Source organism: Pipra filicauda, unplaced genomic scaffold (genome assembly GCF_003945595.2).
Source record: "Pipra filicauda isolate LSUMZ 115617 unplaced genomic scaffold, ASM394559v2 scaffold21_size4447388_pilon, whole genome shotgun sequence".
Classification (NCBI taxonomy): domain Eukaryota; kingdom Metazoa; phylum Chordata; class Aves; order Passeriformes; family Pipridae; genus Pipra; species Pipra filicauda.
This window is the reverse complement of record NW_024104332.1, coordinates 2034570-2048036: the sequence shown is the minus strand read 5'-3', so window position 1 is coordinate 2048036 and position 13467 is coordinate 2034570. Positions and strand designations below refer to the sequence as shown.

Sequence of the window (13467 nt, the reverse complement as noted above, 5' to 3'; positions counted from 1 at the left end):
TTTACAGCTGCAAGTATAGGTGACTCTGAAAATATTTTTATCTTTTCACCTGCTTTTGTATAAGCAATTCTCTGTATGCTGTTTTTTCAGCCCACTCGGATCATTATACAGCATAAGAGTTTCTTCATTGCTGTGAGTACTGGGTAGACAGACTGCTGAATTCTGTATATGATGACTTTGACTTTTTCTATTAATGGATCCCTTTAAATAGCTTGCAATTATTGACAAGAAAAAAATTGCTTGTTATTCAGAAATATTTCTGCTCTGCATCTTGCAAGAAGTGGTGATGGGTTTTGAAAGCTGAAATTGAAAACTTGTTTTGCTTGGATGGAGAGGTCACGTGCTGCACTCCTGTTGTTGTTTGTAGGACGTGTCTTTTTGAACTCAGTTTCCAGCATGAATGTTGAGATGAGTGAAATCAGGAGCCACGCTCCACGATTATGCTTATTTTTTGTGAATGCTTCTTCCAGTCAACGTGCTGTGTGGCATCGTTATAAAAGACATGAAAAAGATGTCGGTGTTCTTTCATAATTTAATTGCATGTATGTGAATCCATTTTGCACTGACCATCTAAAACTCCTCATTGCTTAGATTAGCCATGCAGGTCCGGTCTTGGTCTCACCTGCTCTGTAGCTTTGATTAGATCAAGACCCTCTTTGAAAGAAGGTGCAATTAAATAGAGGCTACTAAAGGAAACCATTACTTGTACCTCTAAAAGACTTTTTCCTAGGTGCAATAGCCAAGTTGATTTCTTTTTTTTCCCCTCTCTGGTTATCCTTTTAAGGCAAGTAAGCAGAGTGCTCTTCCTCTATGCTCTCAGAATTGTAATCAGAATTCAGTGGGATCAACTTAGTGTTTCTTGCCAGGTCAGAAAGGGCTAAATGATTTGGATGGAAGTTAAACATGTGACACTATTTTTCTTATTTCCTTTATGAAAACTGAGTTTTAGATTAAAAAAACCCCAAGCTTATGAGTTTTATTTGAAACTATCCATAAATATATTGCAGGAAAATCTTGAATATGTTGACACTTGCAAAATAAAAATATTTAGGGGAAGTGTGAGGCCATTTCAACTCATGCTATATTCTGTGTTTAAAAAGAAAACTGTACAAACTGAAGTGGATTCTTTTGAAGTTTCTTGTTAGCTGATATGCCAAATAAAAACATGATGTGAATCAGTGCTATTACACACTCTTGAACTTCAGTCTTTGGCACACCTTTCCTGCACATGTGAAGCCTCTCGCTCCCAGAGAGCCTGAGCTGCAGTAAGTGAACTGTGCTCCATGAGGTGTTGCTCAGGTAAAGAGCAGTCCTTGCTCTTCACCTGCTGCCAGGAAGGGATCAACTGTCCTGAGAGGGGGTTTGTTTGTTTGAGTCAGCCCTGAAAGCAGTGTAAATATATTCCATTACCTGCGTGGGTCAGCAGAGTGCTCCGTAAATTTTAAGGTGTGCACTTAGATTTTAATGTGATTGAAACCTGAAAGTGAGTTCAAAACATGCCTGTTTTGATGTAGTCATTGTCTTCTGAGGAGCAGTGTCTGCTTATGTTACAACAGTCATTACTAGTAATACTATTTATTTTCTGTCTTCCCTTTTCCCGTGTTTGGACATGACCATTACTGGATGTGCTTGGAATACACTTACAAGCGTTAAGATGTTTTCCCAGGTTGTATCTGAAGCAGTCAGATGGGGGCTGCAGATGACCATTGTGTTCCAAGGTTGAGGTTTCTTATGCATATAAAAGTACCTGAGTAATGGAAGTGGAATACAAAAAGTGAACAAGCACCTGGTGTCCCTTCTGGGAAACACTCAGTTTCAGGTTTTATTTTCCTCTCTTTTCTGTGGGGCTTTAGCCGAGGCTTAGACATGTTTTGAGGTTCTTGTTTGATAGAAGTATGGAAACAACTTACGTGCCTGTCAGTGAGTGACCTGTGCCAATCATTTATTTGTGACTAGGTGGTGGAGGCAGTAATTAAACACAGCCTGAATTTCCAGTGTATGTTGTCACACAATTATATGTAAAAGTAATATCAGTGGTTAATGATCATGTAATGCCTGTGAATGCAGCATGATGAGGCCAAGGTTTTCTTGTAGACTGTAAGCATAACCATTTAATGCTGTTCTTTAATATGCCTCGTTTTCTGTTTATGTTACCCCTCTTAGATGTTTGAGCATAGAAATGTATAGAGTAGCAGCTGTTCACACAAGTCTTGATTCCAGTGTTCCCTGAAGCCACAGCACTGCCCTAATCACAAGTGCTGCAGCTGTCCCAGGACTAATCACTAAGTCCTGGTGCTTGCCCAAGCTCCAGGTGATTCCCTCTGAGCCTCTTACCTTTCGAGGTAGCCACAGTGCTTACTCAGGGCTCAGGACAGTAGGACATGCTTGCTCCACAGTGTTGCCAATAGTCATTGTGGCTTTAAACTAAGGTAAGAGGATCACAGAGTTGCTCTGGAAATGTTGTTCTACCAACCTGCCTTACCTAGAGTCAGTGCACAGGAAAGTCAAACCTACTGTGCTGTAATTTTTCTGTTGTTGGTTTAGCCATACTCTGCTCTTCTGGAAGGTAAAAACCATTTCAGTCTTCTGTTCTTTACACTGCATCTGTAAAAATGCTTTGTGTTTCCTGGAGTAAGCAGCACTGTCTTAAAACAATAGGAACTCAATTTGGTCAACTCTAAGCTTCTGCCTGTTTAATTTATTCTGGTTTAATTATTGGTTGGGAGGCAGCAGTATCTGGATGGGCAGCAAGAACAGCCATCAGTGTTTATGAGTGCAGGATGACAGATGTGTCACAGGGGTCTGACATTCCCGAGCAGCCGAGCCAACTTACCTCTTGTGTTTGGGGGTTCATGTTTGTGAACGATTGATTTCCGTGGGAGGAAAATTAGCTTTCTTGCTCTGAGCTGACAGGATGCAATGCTGGCTTTTTTCCCTCTTCCTTTTCCTTTTCCTTTATCACCTTGAGTGCTGAGAATTGAGAATGTCTCTTTATGTTTTCTTCTCTACATCCTTTCTTTCCTTGCCCACTTTTCTGTCTCCTGGCAGGCAGTAGCGTGGAGTTTGACTGGTGTGCTGTTTCCAGTATCCGCACGCTGCGTCAGCTTGGCAACAGGACTGTCGTGGTGAATTGCAACCCGGAGACAGTGAGCACAGATTTTGATGAGTGTGACAGACTGTACTTTGAGGAGCTGTCATTGGAAAGGATCTTGGACATCTACCAATATGAGGTAAAGAAAAAACAGAAACTCTATAAAAAGCCATGAAGAACCTAAACTTTTCAAAATTCATGTCACTAGCTTGCTTTGGCAGAGCAGCTAGGGGCAAGGGGAGAGAGCTTGCTCACAAAAGCTCTTTGGTTTGGATCCCATTGTTGCATTTTACACATCGTTAATGTTCCTAGCACACTGCTCAGTAATGAATGCCAAATAAATATTTAATTATTTCGTGAGATGCCATATTGTGCAGTATTTGCAAGCAGATTTAATTTGCTGCAGTCATTCGTTGCACAAATTGTTCTGTCCTTGTGGTACTGGGCTTTAGTAGTTAAGCATGCCCTTGAAGCACAAGTCCTCCACCTGAAGCGATAGAACATCATGCTAATGTGTGCTCAGGAACTCGCAGTCTTGGCCTTGCAGTACAGTGGCAGTGTTGTGGATGTGGTCCAGCATACAGGCAGGCAGATCAGGAAGGGGCATTGGAATTGCCATCAAGCCAAAACATGTTGCAGCTGATCCAAATATTGCACTACTCTCTTAGGAGTTTTCAAGTGTTCAGAAGTGCTAATCTAAGAGATGGAGAAGAGTCCCAGACAAATTTTGTAATGAGAGTATATATATAAACAGTTGACCCCGATATGTAAAATGTTGGTTTCTAATCAGAACTCAAGTCTGTTCTTCAGCCATTTGCAAAATACTGACTAGGACCATTTTATTTGCAAAATTCTGACTAGGACCATTTTTACATTGCATGTTCATACTTTCCTATTTGTACATGTTGTTTTACTTCTTTAAATTTCTGTAAAAGCAGTTACTACTGGAAAACATAGATTTAGGACAGTCTCTCTGGACTCAGAGCCTGATTTTTGAATGCTTTAGGATTATGCATGAGGCTCAGCTCTAAAAGCATTGAACTCTTATTTACTTAACAGAACTGAACTTCTGAGCTTGGGGCGTGGAGCAAACTGGTGTGACAGTTTATCAGACAAGTTACACTGATGAAACACAGCATCTAATTACTGCAGGATCAAAGAGGAGGTAGATACAGGTGATGAGGCAGCAACTGCTCATTTCTACACAGAGTGCTAGTAATTAGCAGGTTGGGTGAGAAAAATGTGTGGAAAGAATAACGCAAATATATTGAAATTGCATTATCCTGCTTGTCATGGCAAGGCTTGGCAAGTTTGATGAGAGGTGATGCAGCTCTGAAAGTCTAATAGCAACGTTCTGTGGTACCCAGACCTGAAGGGGTAGTTCAGGGGAACTGTTGGCAGTTGGCAGTTTCCCCAGCTCAGCAAGCCATGTTCATAAACTGGACTCTGCTTCTGGGTATGTTTTTAGCCTGTCCTGCTTGTGAAAACCAAAAAATGATTTTAAGAGGAGAGAGGGTAGGGAGGAGGCAGCAGGAACTGAGGTGGTAGGAATAAAAAGGGGGATAAGAGAGATGGTAAGAGTTTGCAGAGGTTTCTGTTACTGCTACTGCTTGGGTATGAAAACAACCTATTTGATGTTTGCTCTGAGGGTGTTAAAGTCATCAGATCTGAGCCTAAACATCCAAAATCAGGTTGTGCTGTTTAAAAATTCCCAAGATGAATAGTAAATACTCAGCTGTTTAGAACACTTTTCTTCAGTAGCAACAAAAAGAAATGGTGTCATTATACCTAATTTACAAGTAGGGAAACTGAGTATCTGAGGAACAGAGTAGCCTGCACAGAGTCATGCAAAAGGACACGGGTAGACCTGGGGACAGAGCCCAGACCTCCAGCACAATGTAGTGTAAGATGTATTATTTGTTATATGTAATTTCTTCTTAAAAAAGTGAGTGAGCCCAATGCTAATATCCTGTTAACAAAATGCTTCCTCAGGCAAATGCAGTTGGAAGTCAGTCTCTAAGGAAATTATCAAGTTAAAATTAATCTGATTCTGAGATCCTTCACCAATCCTGCAAGACAGCCATCTCTCCCCGCTTCATATATGAATATGTATGAATATTCATATATGAATATGAATATATGAATAGTGCCGTGATGTCAGGCTGTTCTTTTAACCTCTCACTGGCCTCCTATGATGTTTCAATAGGCAATGAACTGTGGCAAATACTTTGAAAAGTCCTGGATTGTTGGCAAACTGTAGGTAAAACCATCAGCAAACAATGGACACACCCCTGTGCCCTCAGTAGAGATGATTCATCAGCTCCCTAAGTGTAGTTAGGATTAGCAGCAAAGTTTGGGCAACTGTTAAGCTCAAATAAATAGGTGCACTGACTTGTCCCAGTTTTAGTGATTAGACAAATGAGGCTGCATTGAGAAGCAAGGTTACCAGCAAGAATGAGGCAGCTGGAACCTGCCTACCAAGAGATGCTCACAGCTTCACACAGCCTTATCCCAGGGATGTACTCAGCTGTCCCTCCTTTCTCTCTTTTGTGTCTTCTTTTACCTCCAGTTGACATTCACAGCTTCTCTGACTCACCAGAGACTGAGCTGTGTATTGGAGCAGAGTTTAATTTACTCTGAATGTGCAAAGTTAGGTGGTACTCTGTGAGGACAATAATTTAAAAAAAAAAAAATAAAATCCCTTCCTTCAGATTTATTGGCTTTTTGTTTCTGAAGATGTTCCCTCTTTGTTTTAATGTCTATCTGCTTGAGGGCCTCTACTGATTCTTTTTCAGTTTCTAAAATAATCCTGAAACAATTAATAAAACTAAAGGAGGCTCTTAGGTACAATTTTAATGGTCTAATTTGTTTTCAAACTCAGGGAAAAAGAAAACCCAACTCTATTACTAATGGCATAAAACCAACGTAGTAATAAAAAGAGTGATTTTTGTTATAAAGGGAAGAATAATTCCCTCTAGGCTTCTTTCACTAGATTATGTATTGCATATATTTTAAAGATATCTAATGGCAAGGATGTTATTCAATTTCTTTATAATTAAAATATGGCTGATGATAGAGTGATATGCAGTGGCATCTCTTTCTGTCTGCCCACATTCTCAGTGGAGCAGTCCTGTTCCCTGGCAGGACAGTGACTGCTCTTTGGGCAGGAACATCCTTTGGGAAACAGCAGCAGAATTTTAAAGGAAGGAGTGAGCAGCAGCTAGGTTCAATTTATGGTTCTTTTTGAGTAAAAATGAGTATATGATTCTTCGGTATCTACTTGCATAAGCCATCTCCTCTGTCTCCTTAGGGCTTGAGTCCCTAGTGCCATCCTAACTTTGATGTGGGCAGTCTTTGAATTTTAGAGACTCAGTAACTAGAATTGTTTTAAAGGAAGAAATAAGCAGCAGCTGAGGAGAAGCTGTTAGCTGGGACATTCACATTTCAGACATGTTGAGGATAGGTTAAGATGTTGGTTACCTTGGCAGCAAAGGTAGACCAACTTGTTATCCAACAGGAACCCTTCCAAGCTGCAAGAAGGAGTTTGCTTATTCACTATCTGGTTCTCATCCATGTGGGATGGTAAGGGGCCCAGGGACTAGAGAGAATTAGTCTGATTTGCATGGGTCTGGAAGCATTAAGGAACAGATTTCTCTTGCAAGTTGGAGATGGTGATCTCCAGTGTCGTGAGACAACCCTGTGTGGGCACAAAACAGCCTCTGTCCTTGCTCCACCCTCCGCTAATGAGGCATTTTTCACTGCCTGTCCTGAGCTCTCTCAGATGGTTGCTATTGGCCAGCAGCAGCATATCATCCCAGTAGTGACTGCCTGGGGAAAAGGAAAAAAAAATCACCTCCAGCACTGTGTATTAGCCTGCTAAGCAAATAATACTCTTGTAGACTTCGTGATAATAAGTGCTGTTTAAATGCCAGACTTTTTTTAGTGGATTTTTATTATGGCAGGAAATTAACCACATCAAAGTTGAGTGGGGGTTGTACTAGCATTTATCATCTATTTTTTTCACAGTCACTTGTAGTCCATCCTGCTCTCAGCAGGATTTGCCACTCCAAATCCCTTTAAATCCCTGATGAAGGAGTTCCTCTTGCAGGAAGGCCAGTGGGGCTGACCTCCTTCAGGAAAAACACACTTGTTAAGTAAAAGAACATTGTTCCTCTATCTTTGAGATCCAAACTGTGGATCACTTAATTTATGTTTTCCATTTGTTAGAAATGGGTAAAACTGTAAAACACATTTAGTTCAAAAGAGCCTTCACTGCAGCTGTACTGTGGGCAAGATTCTCCTTTGAGCAAAGTTTCACCAGCTTTAATTTGGAAGTAGAGTGCCCATTATTTAATTACCCTCAATTATTACACAGTCTAAAGACGATTCGTGTCCTCATAGTTGTTGCAGGTACTCTAAGGCCTTTTTTTACTGTTGAAAATTTTCACATCTGACTAGACTGTACTTGAAAGCATTAGGAGTTCTATGTAAAAAAAGAAGTCTGTATTTGCATCTGAAGAAGGATATGTGTTTGCAAGCAAGCTCACTTGTGTCATTATTTACTCTTTATTATTTCCCCAATTAAAATGTGATGAGTGCCCGGTGACAGACATGAAATGTTCCAATGTGTCTGGAGGATGCTGTGCCACTTGCCCTGCCTCAGCTGCCTCTGGAATTAAATAATACAAATAATCTGTGTGGAAATGAGCACATATGACAGTTTGCTGAAATACCTGTTACTGTCAAGGGCACTACAAGAAATGAGGAGCTAGTCGGGAATAAGGAGCATGGATTAAAATAAAGGGCTAAGTGTGTCCAGAGTAATCCACCATCACGTGCTGTCTGATGTGTTGGGCTCTGTTGAACTAGACTCTGCTTAGCTTTGTTACACTCCTCAAAGACTGGCTTCTGGGGCTAGGAAAGGCGGTTTGCCTAGTAAATAGCAGTACTGGCAGGAAAAAAACCCATAAATTCCACTTGTGTGCCATTGCCTCTGTTCTGGAGGTTACTGTCTTGCAACTGTAAATCTCTCCTTATAGTTTAAAGCCATTCCCCCTTGTCCTATCACTATCTGCCTGTGTAAAAAGTCATTCTCCCTTTTTCTTATAAGCTCCCTTTAAGTACTGGTGGTCGCAATAAGGTCTCCCTGGATCTTCTCTTCTCCAGACTGAACAACCTCAGCTCTCCCAGCCTGCCTTTGTAGGAGAGGTGCTCCAGCCCTCTGGTCATCCCTGTTGGTCCTATGCTCTGTCTTTGTTCACAGCAACCTGAAAACAAACATAATCTGAATATTGAATTCCTGTCTGTAACAGCTCTTACTACTGAGTTAACCTGGACATGACCATGCTCCTTTCTGTCTGCTGACAGGGATGCAGTGGCTGCATTATTTCAGTAGGAGGGCAGATTCCCAATAACTTGGCAGTGCCACTTCACCAGAGTGGAGTGAAGATCCTTGGCACAAATCCTCTGCAGATTGACCAGGCAGAAGATCGCTCCATATTCTCAGCTGTTCTGGATGAGCTGCATGTGGCCCAGGCTCCCTGGAAGGCTGTGAACACACTGGTAAGTTGGTATGTGCCTCTGGGAAATTATGAAGAAGCTGGGGGTTGTGCATCTGCTCACTGGGACTGACTCACTGATACATTTCAAGATTCTGAAGATATTTAACAGTTTTTTACTGCCAGTGTTGAAGAACTTTTTGGTCTCTGTGAAGTGATGCTGTAGCAGCGCTGGGAGTGGACGAATACTGGAGAGGAAGTGTCTTTAAATCACCTTTACACAACCTGGGGTATATACCCAGCAGAACTTAGCACCGCCATCAGGCTAGTCTAATCTGGCCTGCTGGCTTTGAGAACTGCTCTAGCAGGTGGAATTTGCAAAGGAATAGAGGTGTCTTGGCACTGCTTTTTTTTTCCTGGTGAAGCTCTATGGACAGGGAAGGTCTGAAGGTGCCAGTTTGGGAACCAGGCTGCAGTCTCTGACTTCTTCCCCTACCATCTTACTGGCTAGTAAAGTGCAAATGCAGGCAGTGTTGAAATTTTGGTATGACTTTAAAATATTTTCTTGTTCATAGCGTGTTTTTCCTCTCTTTCTTTAGAGAGACGCAGTTGAATTTGCAAGCTCAGTGAGTTACCCATGTTTACTGAGGCCCTCCTATGTTCTGAGGTAAGGCTCAGCCATCAGAGCTCAGCAAGGGAGGGTATGAACTCCAAAGACCTCTTTGAGACAAGGGAGAGTAATTTCAGGGATGTGTAGAAAGCTCTGTGCTAGGTGTACGTGGCATAAAGCTGCCCATGGGACAACTGATCAAATCAATAAGGGAAGCCAATGGATCCCTTAAGTCCATCAGGCATCGATCAAAGGTAGAACATATTCATAAGAATGTTTAGCTGTATTACCTTTTTCATATCTTAAGGCCAAACCCACAAACTATCTGGCACAATCTTTAAGGTTCCTGAGACTGTTACCTGTACAATTAAATCAGAAGATTGTTTGCCACCAGGAAAACCAGAAGGGAGTATACTGAGGCCATTTATTGGGGTTGGCATCTGTTTTCAGAAAATGGCAGTGCATCTTCTGAATTCAGCTTCTTATTTGCCAAGCTTCTCCGCTTACAGGCATGTTTTATATCCCTACACGGTGGCAGCTGCTTCTCATTGTAAGGTAAACATACGCGGGTATTCTTCCCAAGAATACCAAGGCAGTGGAAAGATTTAAAAAAAAGGTTTATTTGAGATGCAAGGACCACTTTTTTTGTGATACCACAGGCATCGGGCCTTGGGGGGCAAAAGGCCAATTCCTGCCCCCTTGGGGCCCTTTTTGTCCTCTCTGTTTCTCCACCGCCTTCCCAAGGCCTTGGTGTATGTCTGTTAGGGCTCTCTCTCTCTTCTCATGTGCCAGAGAGCAAGGCTGAGAACTCTTGCTATGCAGGGGGGCAGGAAAGCATTGAAACTGCCTTTGGGAGTTACCATTTAGGCAGAAAGCCTTCCGAGCAGAAACCGAGTTCTAACACTCTGTTACAAATTCTTCCGGAAATGTATCTGTTCCTGCATCATTAAATAGACATTGTGTGGAGCCCCACATTTCCAACAGTTAGACTTTCTGAGGGAGTTACACCGGGGTGTACACACAGCAAACTCACACATTCTGAATGATTTTCGAGGAGTGTCTTCATAGCTGGATGACTGGGCACAGAGAGGTAGTTTCCTGGGCACAGTTTGCAAGTGAAAATAAATTAAAGACTGGGTCCTTTTCCATATGAAGAAGACACATACATATCAAAATGAAGAGGCACAATATCAATTTTTGGGGGGAGGAGGGGCTAACACACTTTTTATTCAAAAAGAAGGAAAGGAGAAGGATTTCTTATATCTTCAAACCTCAAGGAAATATCCTTCAGAAGAGACTCCTGAATGTGACTTTTCTATCTGGTTTCTAAAGCTTGCAGTGGGGTTGCAAGCAAAGTTAGAAAACAGACCTCAGGTAAGGAGTATAAGTTAAAAACTGCTCCTGATGTAATTCTCCAGATTTTTAGGGAACACTTATTTTAACTATTGTTTCCATTTGTATTAAATCCATTATAGGCCCTTTCCATGTTAAATATTTGCTAAAGGGTGTTTGTGCAGGTTAGAGGGACTTCAGGGAGAAAGATAAAACTAGTGGATGTAAAACTTGAGGAACCGGAGAGTGAAAAGCCCTCACACAGCACTCTGTCCTCTATTTGCAGAGCAGCAACAGGACCACAGCTAAACTTGAGCAGCTATGACCTTTAATATTTGCCAGTTTCCTTGGAAAACTAAATGCATTTCCCCACCAGTTATGTACCGTGTGCACTAGCTCACATCCTCAGTGGTGCTACTGACACAGGTCATAGATTTAATTGAATTCTATTGATTTACATCAACTGAAGAGGTAGTCCAGTAATATAATCACCAAGGTACTTGTTTCTATTTATCTTAGGCTAAAGTAACTGATTTTGTGGGATAGATCCGTCTTCCACTTTTCCCCGCAGCCTTTGTGTGGTGCCCATCAAAGCAGAGGGGAAGCTGTGCACCAGTGGTAGAAATGGCCAATGTAACATCTTTTTTGTAAGATTATTGTCCTTATAAGGCACCTGAATCACTGTCTCTGGACCCATGTTCTCCTAGATCCCCCTCTCAGATACTACTGACAGCTACATCTCAAATGTAGCTTCCAGATTACAGTGTCTGCATCTACTGTGCCTCTCCCTTAAGGAATAAGACCTTAGGGAAAGAACAGAGTGAAATGACCAGAAAAGAACAGCCTGTTTTCATCTGGATTTACATTGTCACAACCATCACCAGTGACCTGTGCATTCCTCACTTCATCTGTCACTGGGGAGAAACTGGGCTAAAGTGAGAAAAGTTTCTTTTTTAGCTGAGGTCACAGCTAAGCTGCCCCATGGGGAAAGTCTGGGCCTTAATGGAGCTGTCTGGCTGATGAGTCACCTCCCTCAGCTCAGGGGAAGGTTCAAAGGCTTGACTCAGGAAGGGGGTTTGTCAGCAGTGCTAAGGCTACGCAACCATAGTTCTTCACTTGATTCTCTGTTATGGTTCTGGAGGTCTCCTGTCTTCTCTGGGAAGTATAATGAAGGGTGATTAGGTACCATCTCTGCCTCTCTTTCAATCAAGATGGGGTAAGTGGCTTGAGTCAGGAGCTTCCTTGGCTAGTCTCTGATTGGCAATCCTGTGCTGTGGCACCTAACGCTGATCACAATGGAAGCTGACCTGATTTCTTTTCTTTCCTGTCTCACAGTGGGTCCTCAATGAATGTGGTGTTCACTGAAGAGGAAATGAAGAATTTGTTAGCAGAAGCCACCAGAGTCTCTCAGGTACCAGTCTTCATGCTGCCACTGCTTTTTCTTTTTGTATTTGCTCTATTTGTTTCTTCTCTACTGTGTTTTCCATCTCTTCGTTTCTTTATAGCGTCTTCCTCACTCTTTCCCTTCTTTGTTTGGGGAGGAGTCACTGAAATTGTAGTTTGACTCCTCAGTTTGTTCCCTAACATGCATGGGATCCTGGGCAAGCATCCTTACTGACACCGCTGGGATGCCTGCATGGATCTAGGATGGCACTTGGCTGTTGTACCCAGGCATCCATTTCTGACAAGTTAATTATGTAAATAGATATAGGCTGGGACCTTCCTGCCCCAGCCAAGCTTGATAGTGGTGAGTTTTGCCAACTAGCATAGAACTGGTAGCATTTTTCAGAACAGTCCTATGGTATCATAAACACTGCTGTCACAGGAATCTTGGAGTTAAAAATAAGTCAGAGAGGAACTCTGAAAACACAATGGCTATGGAAGCCAGATTACTGCTTATTAATCAGGTGATTAAAGCTTGAACAGGAACAAACCCTTGCAGTTTATAAGTATATGAGGCACATGATGGAAGCTTAGCTTTTCAGCAAGAAACGGTGGAATGAAAGGAAGATGCCTTGCAAAATAATAATATCCTGAAGGGTAGATTAGTGTGGAGGCAAGGAGACCACTTACTATAGTCTTTGAACAAGTTTTAGAGGGAAAGTACCACTGTTACTTTCATAAGAAGGAATTATTTAACTAATTCTCAGAAGACTACAGGGTCAGCCTGTGCTAGTGTGTCAGGTTCTTAGCAGTGCTCAGCCTCCCAAAATGACTAACTTCTCTCTGTACTTCATCTGAACTACTCTGTGTTTACTCTCACAGAAACAGCCCAGACAACGACCTTAAGCCCCATTCAGTGGGACAGATCACTTTGTCGTGCTGCCGGGTGGCTTTATGATGGCAGTGGATGCCCTATAGGAGCCTGAAGCCCAGGAAAGTGCCCCCTGGTCACCTTAAGTTGTCACAGCTTGAATGACTTGAATTGGGCAATGCTGTCCTTCATTGCTGAGAGGTCTCATCCCTGGTGCAGGAGGCTTTGGTGGGAGTTGCACTTGGAGACTTGGCAATATGTGACATATTCTTAGGGGAAAGAGAGGGTGTTCCCATGGAATCCTTAGGATGTCCAGTTCTGCTTCACAAATAGGGCACTGCCACATGCTGCAAACATGACCAGTTGCACAACATGAATTTTTGGGTGCTCTGATTCTGATTTTCGTCTGGTTCTGATCTGTAAAACTAGATTTACATGCTCATTTTTTGCTAGTGTAGTCAGACTGCCAAAGAAAGACTTCTTTCTTCACCCAGTATTGTATATTAACAGAAGTTATGGTATAGCTGAAGTTAAGGTAGCAAAAAGCAAACCAGAATAAAAATAATGTGTTCTGCTTCTAAATTAGGAAGGGTTTTTTGTGGCAATGGATTTGCCATATGTAGGATGGAAGAAGTCCTGTCAGAGATGGACTAGTGAAGAAAAAGAAGAAAACTGCTCAAAT

The 13467-nt window shown here is 42.1% G+C and overlaps 1 protein-coding gene across 9 annotated transcripts in view; it reads left to right on the top strand.

The window, feature by feature from the left end:
• Positions 1–13467, top strand: part of CPS1 (carbamoyl-phosphate synthase 1) — a 99111-nt gene that overhangs the window by 65501 nt on the left and 20143 nt on the right. For all 9 annotated transcript variants that reach the window (XM_039381337.1, XM_039381339.1, XM_039381338.1 and 6 more), the window contains 4 exons: positions 3049–3230; positions 8459–8653; positions 9189–9256; positions 11867–11942. In XM_039381337.1, the coding sequence (XP_039237271.1) occupies positions 3049–3230; positions 8459–8653; positions 9189–9256; positions 11867–11942 (521 nt within the window). The remainder of the gene's footprint in view (positions 1–3048; positions 3231–8458; positions 8654–9188; positions 9257–11866; positions 11943–13467) is intronic.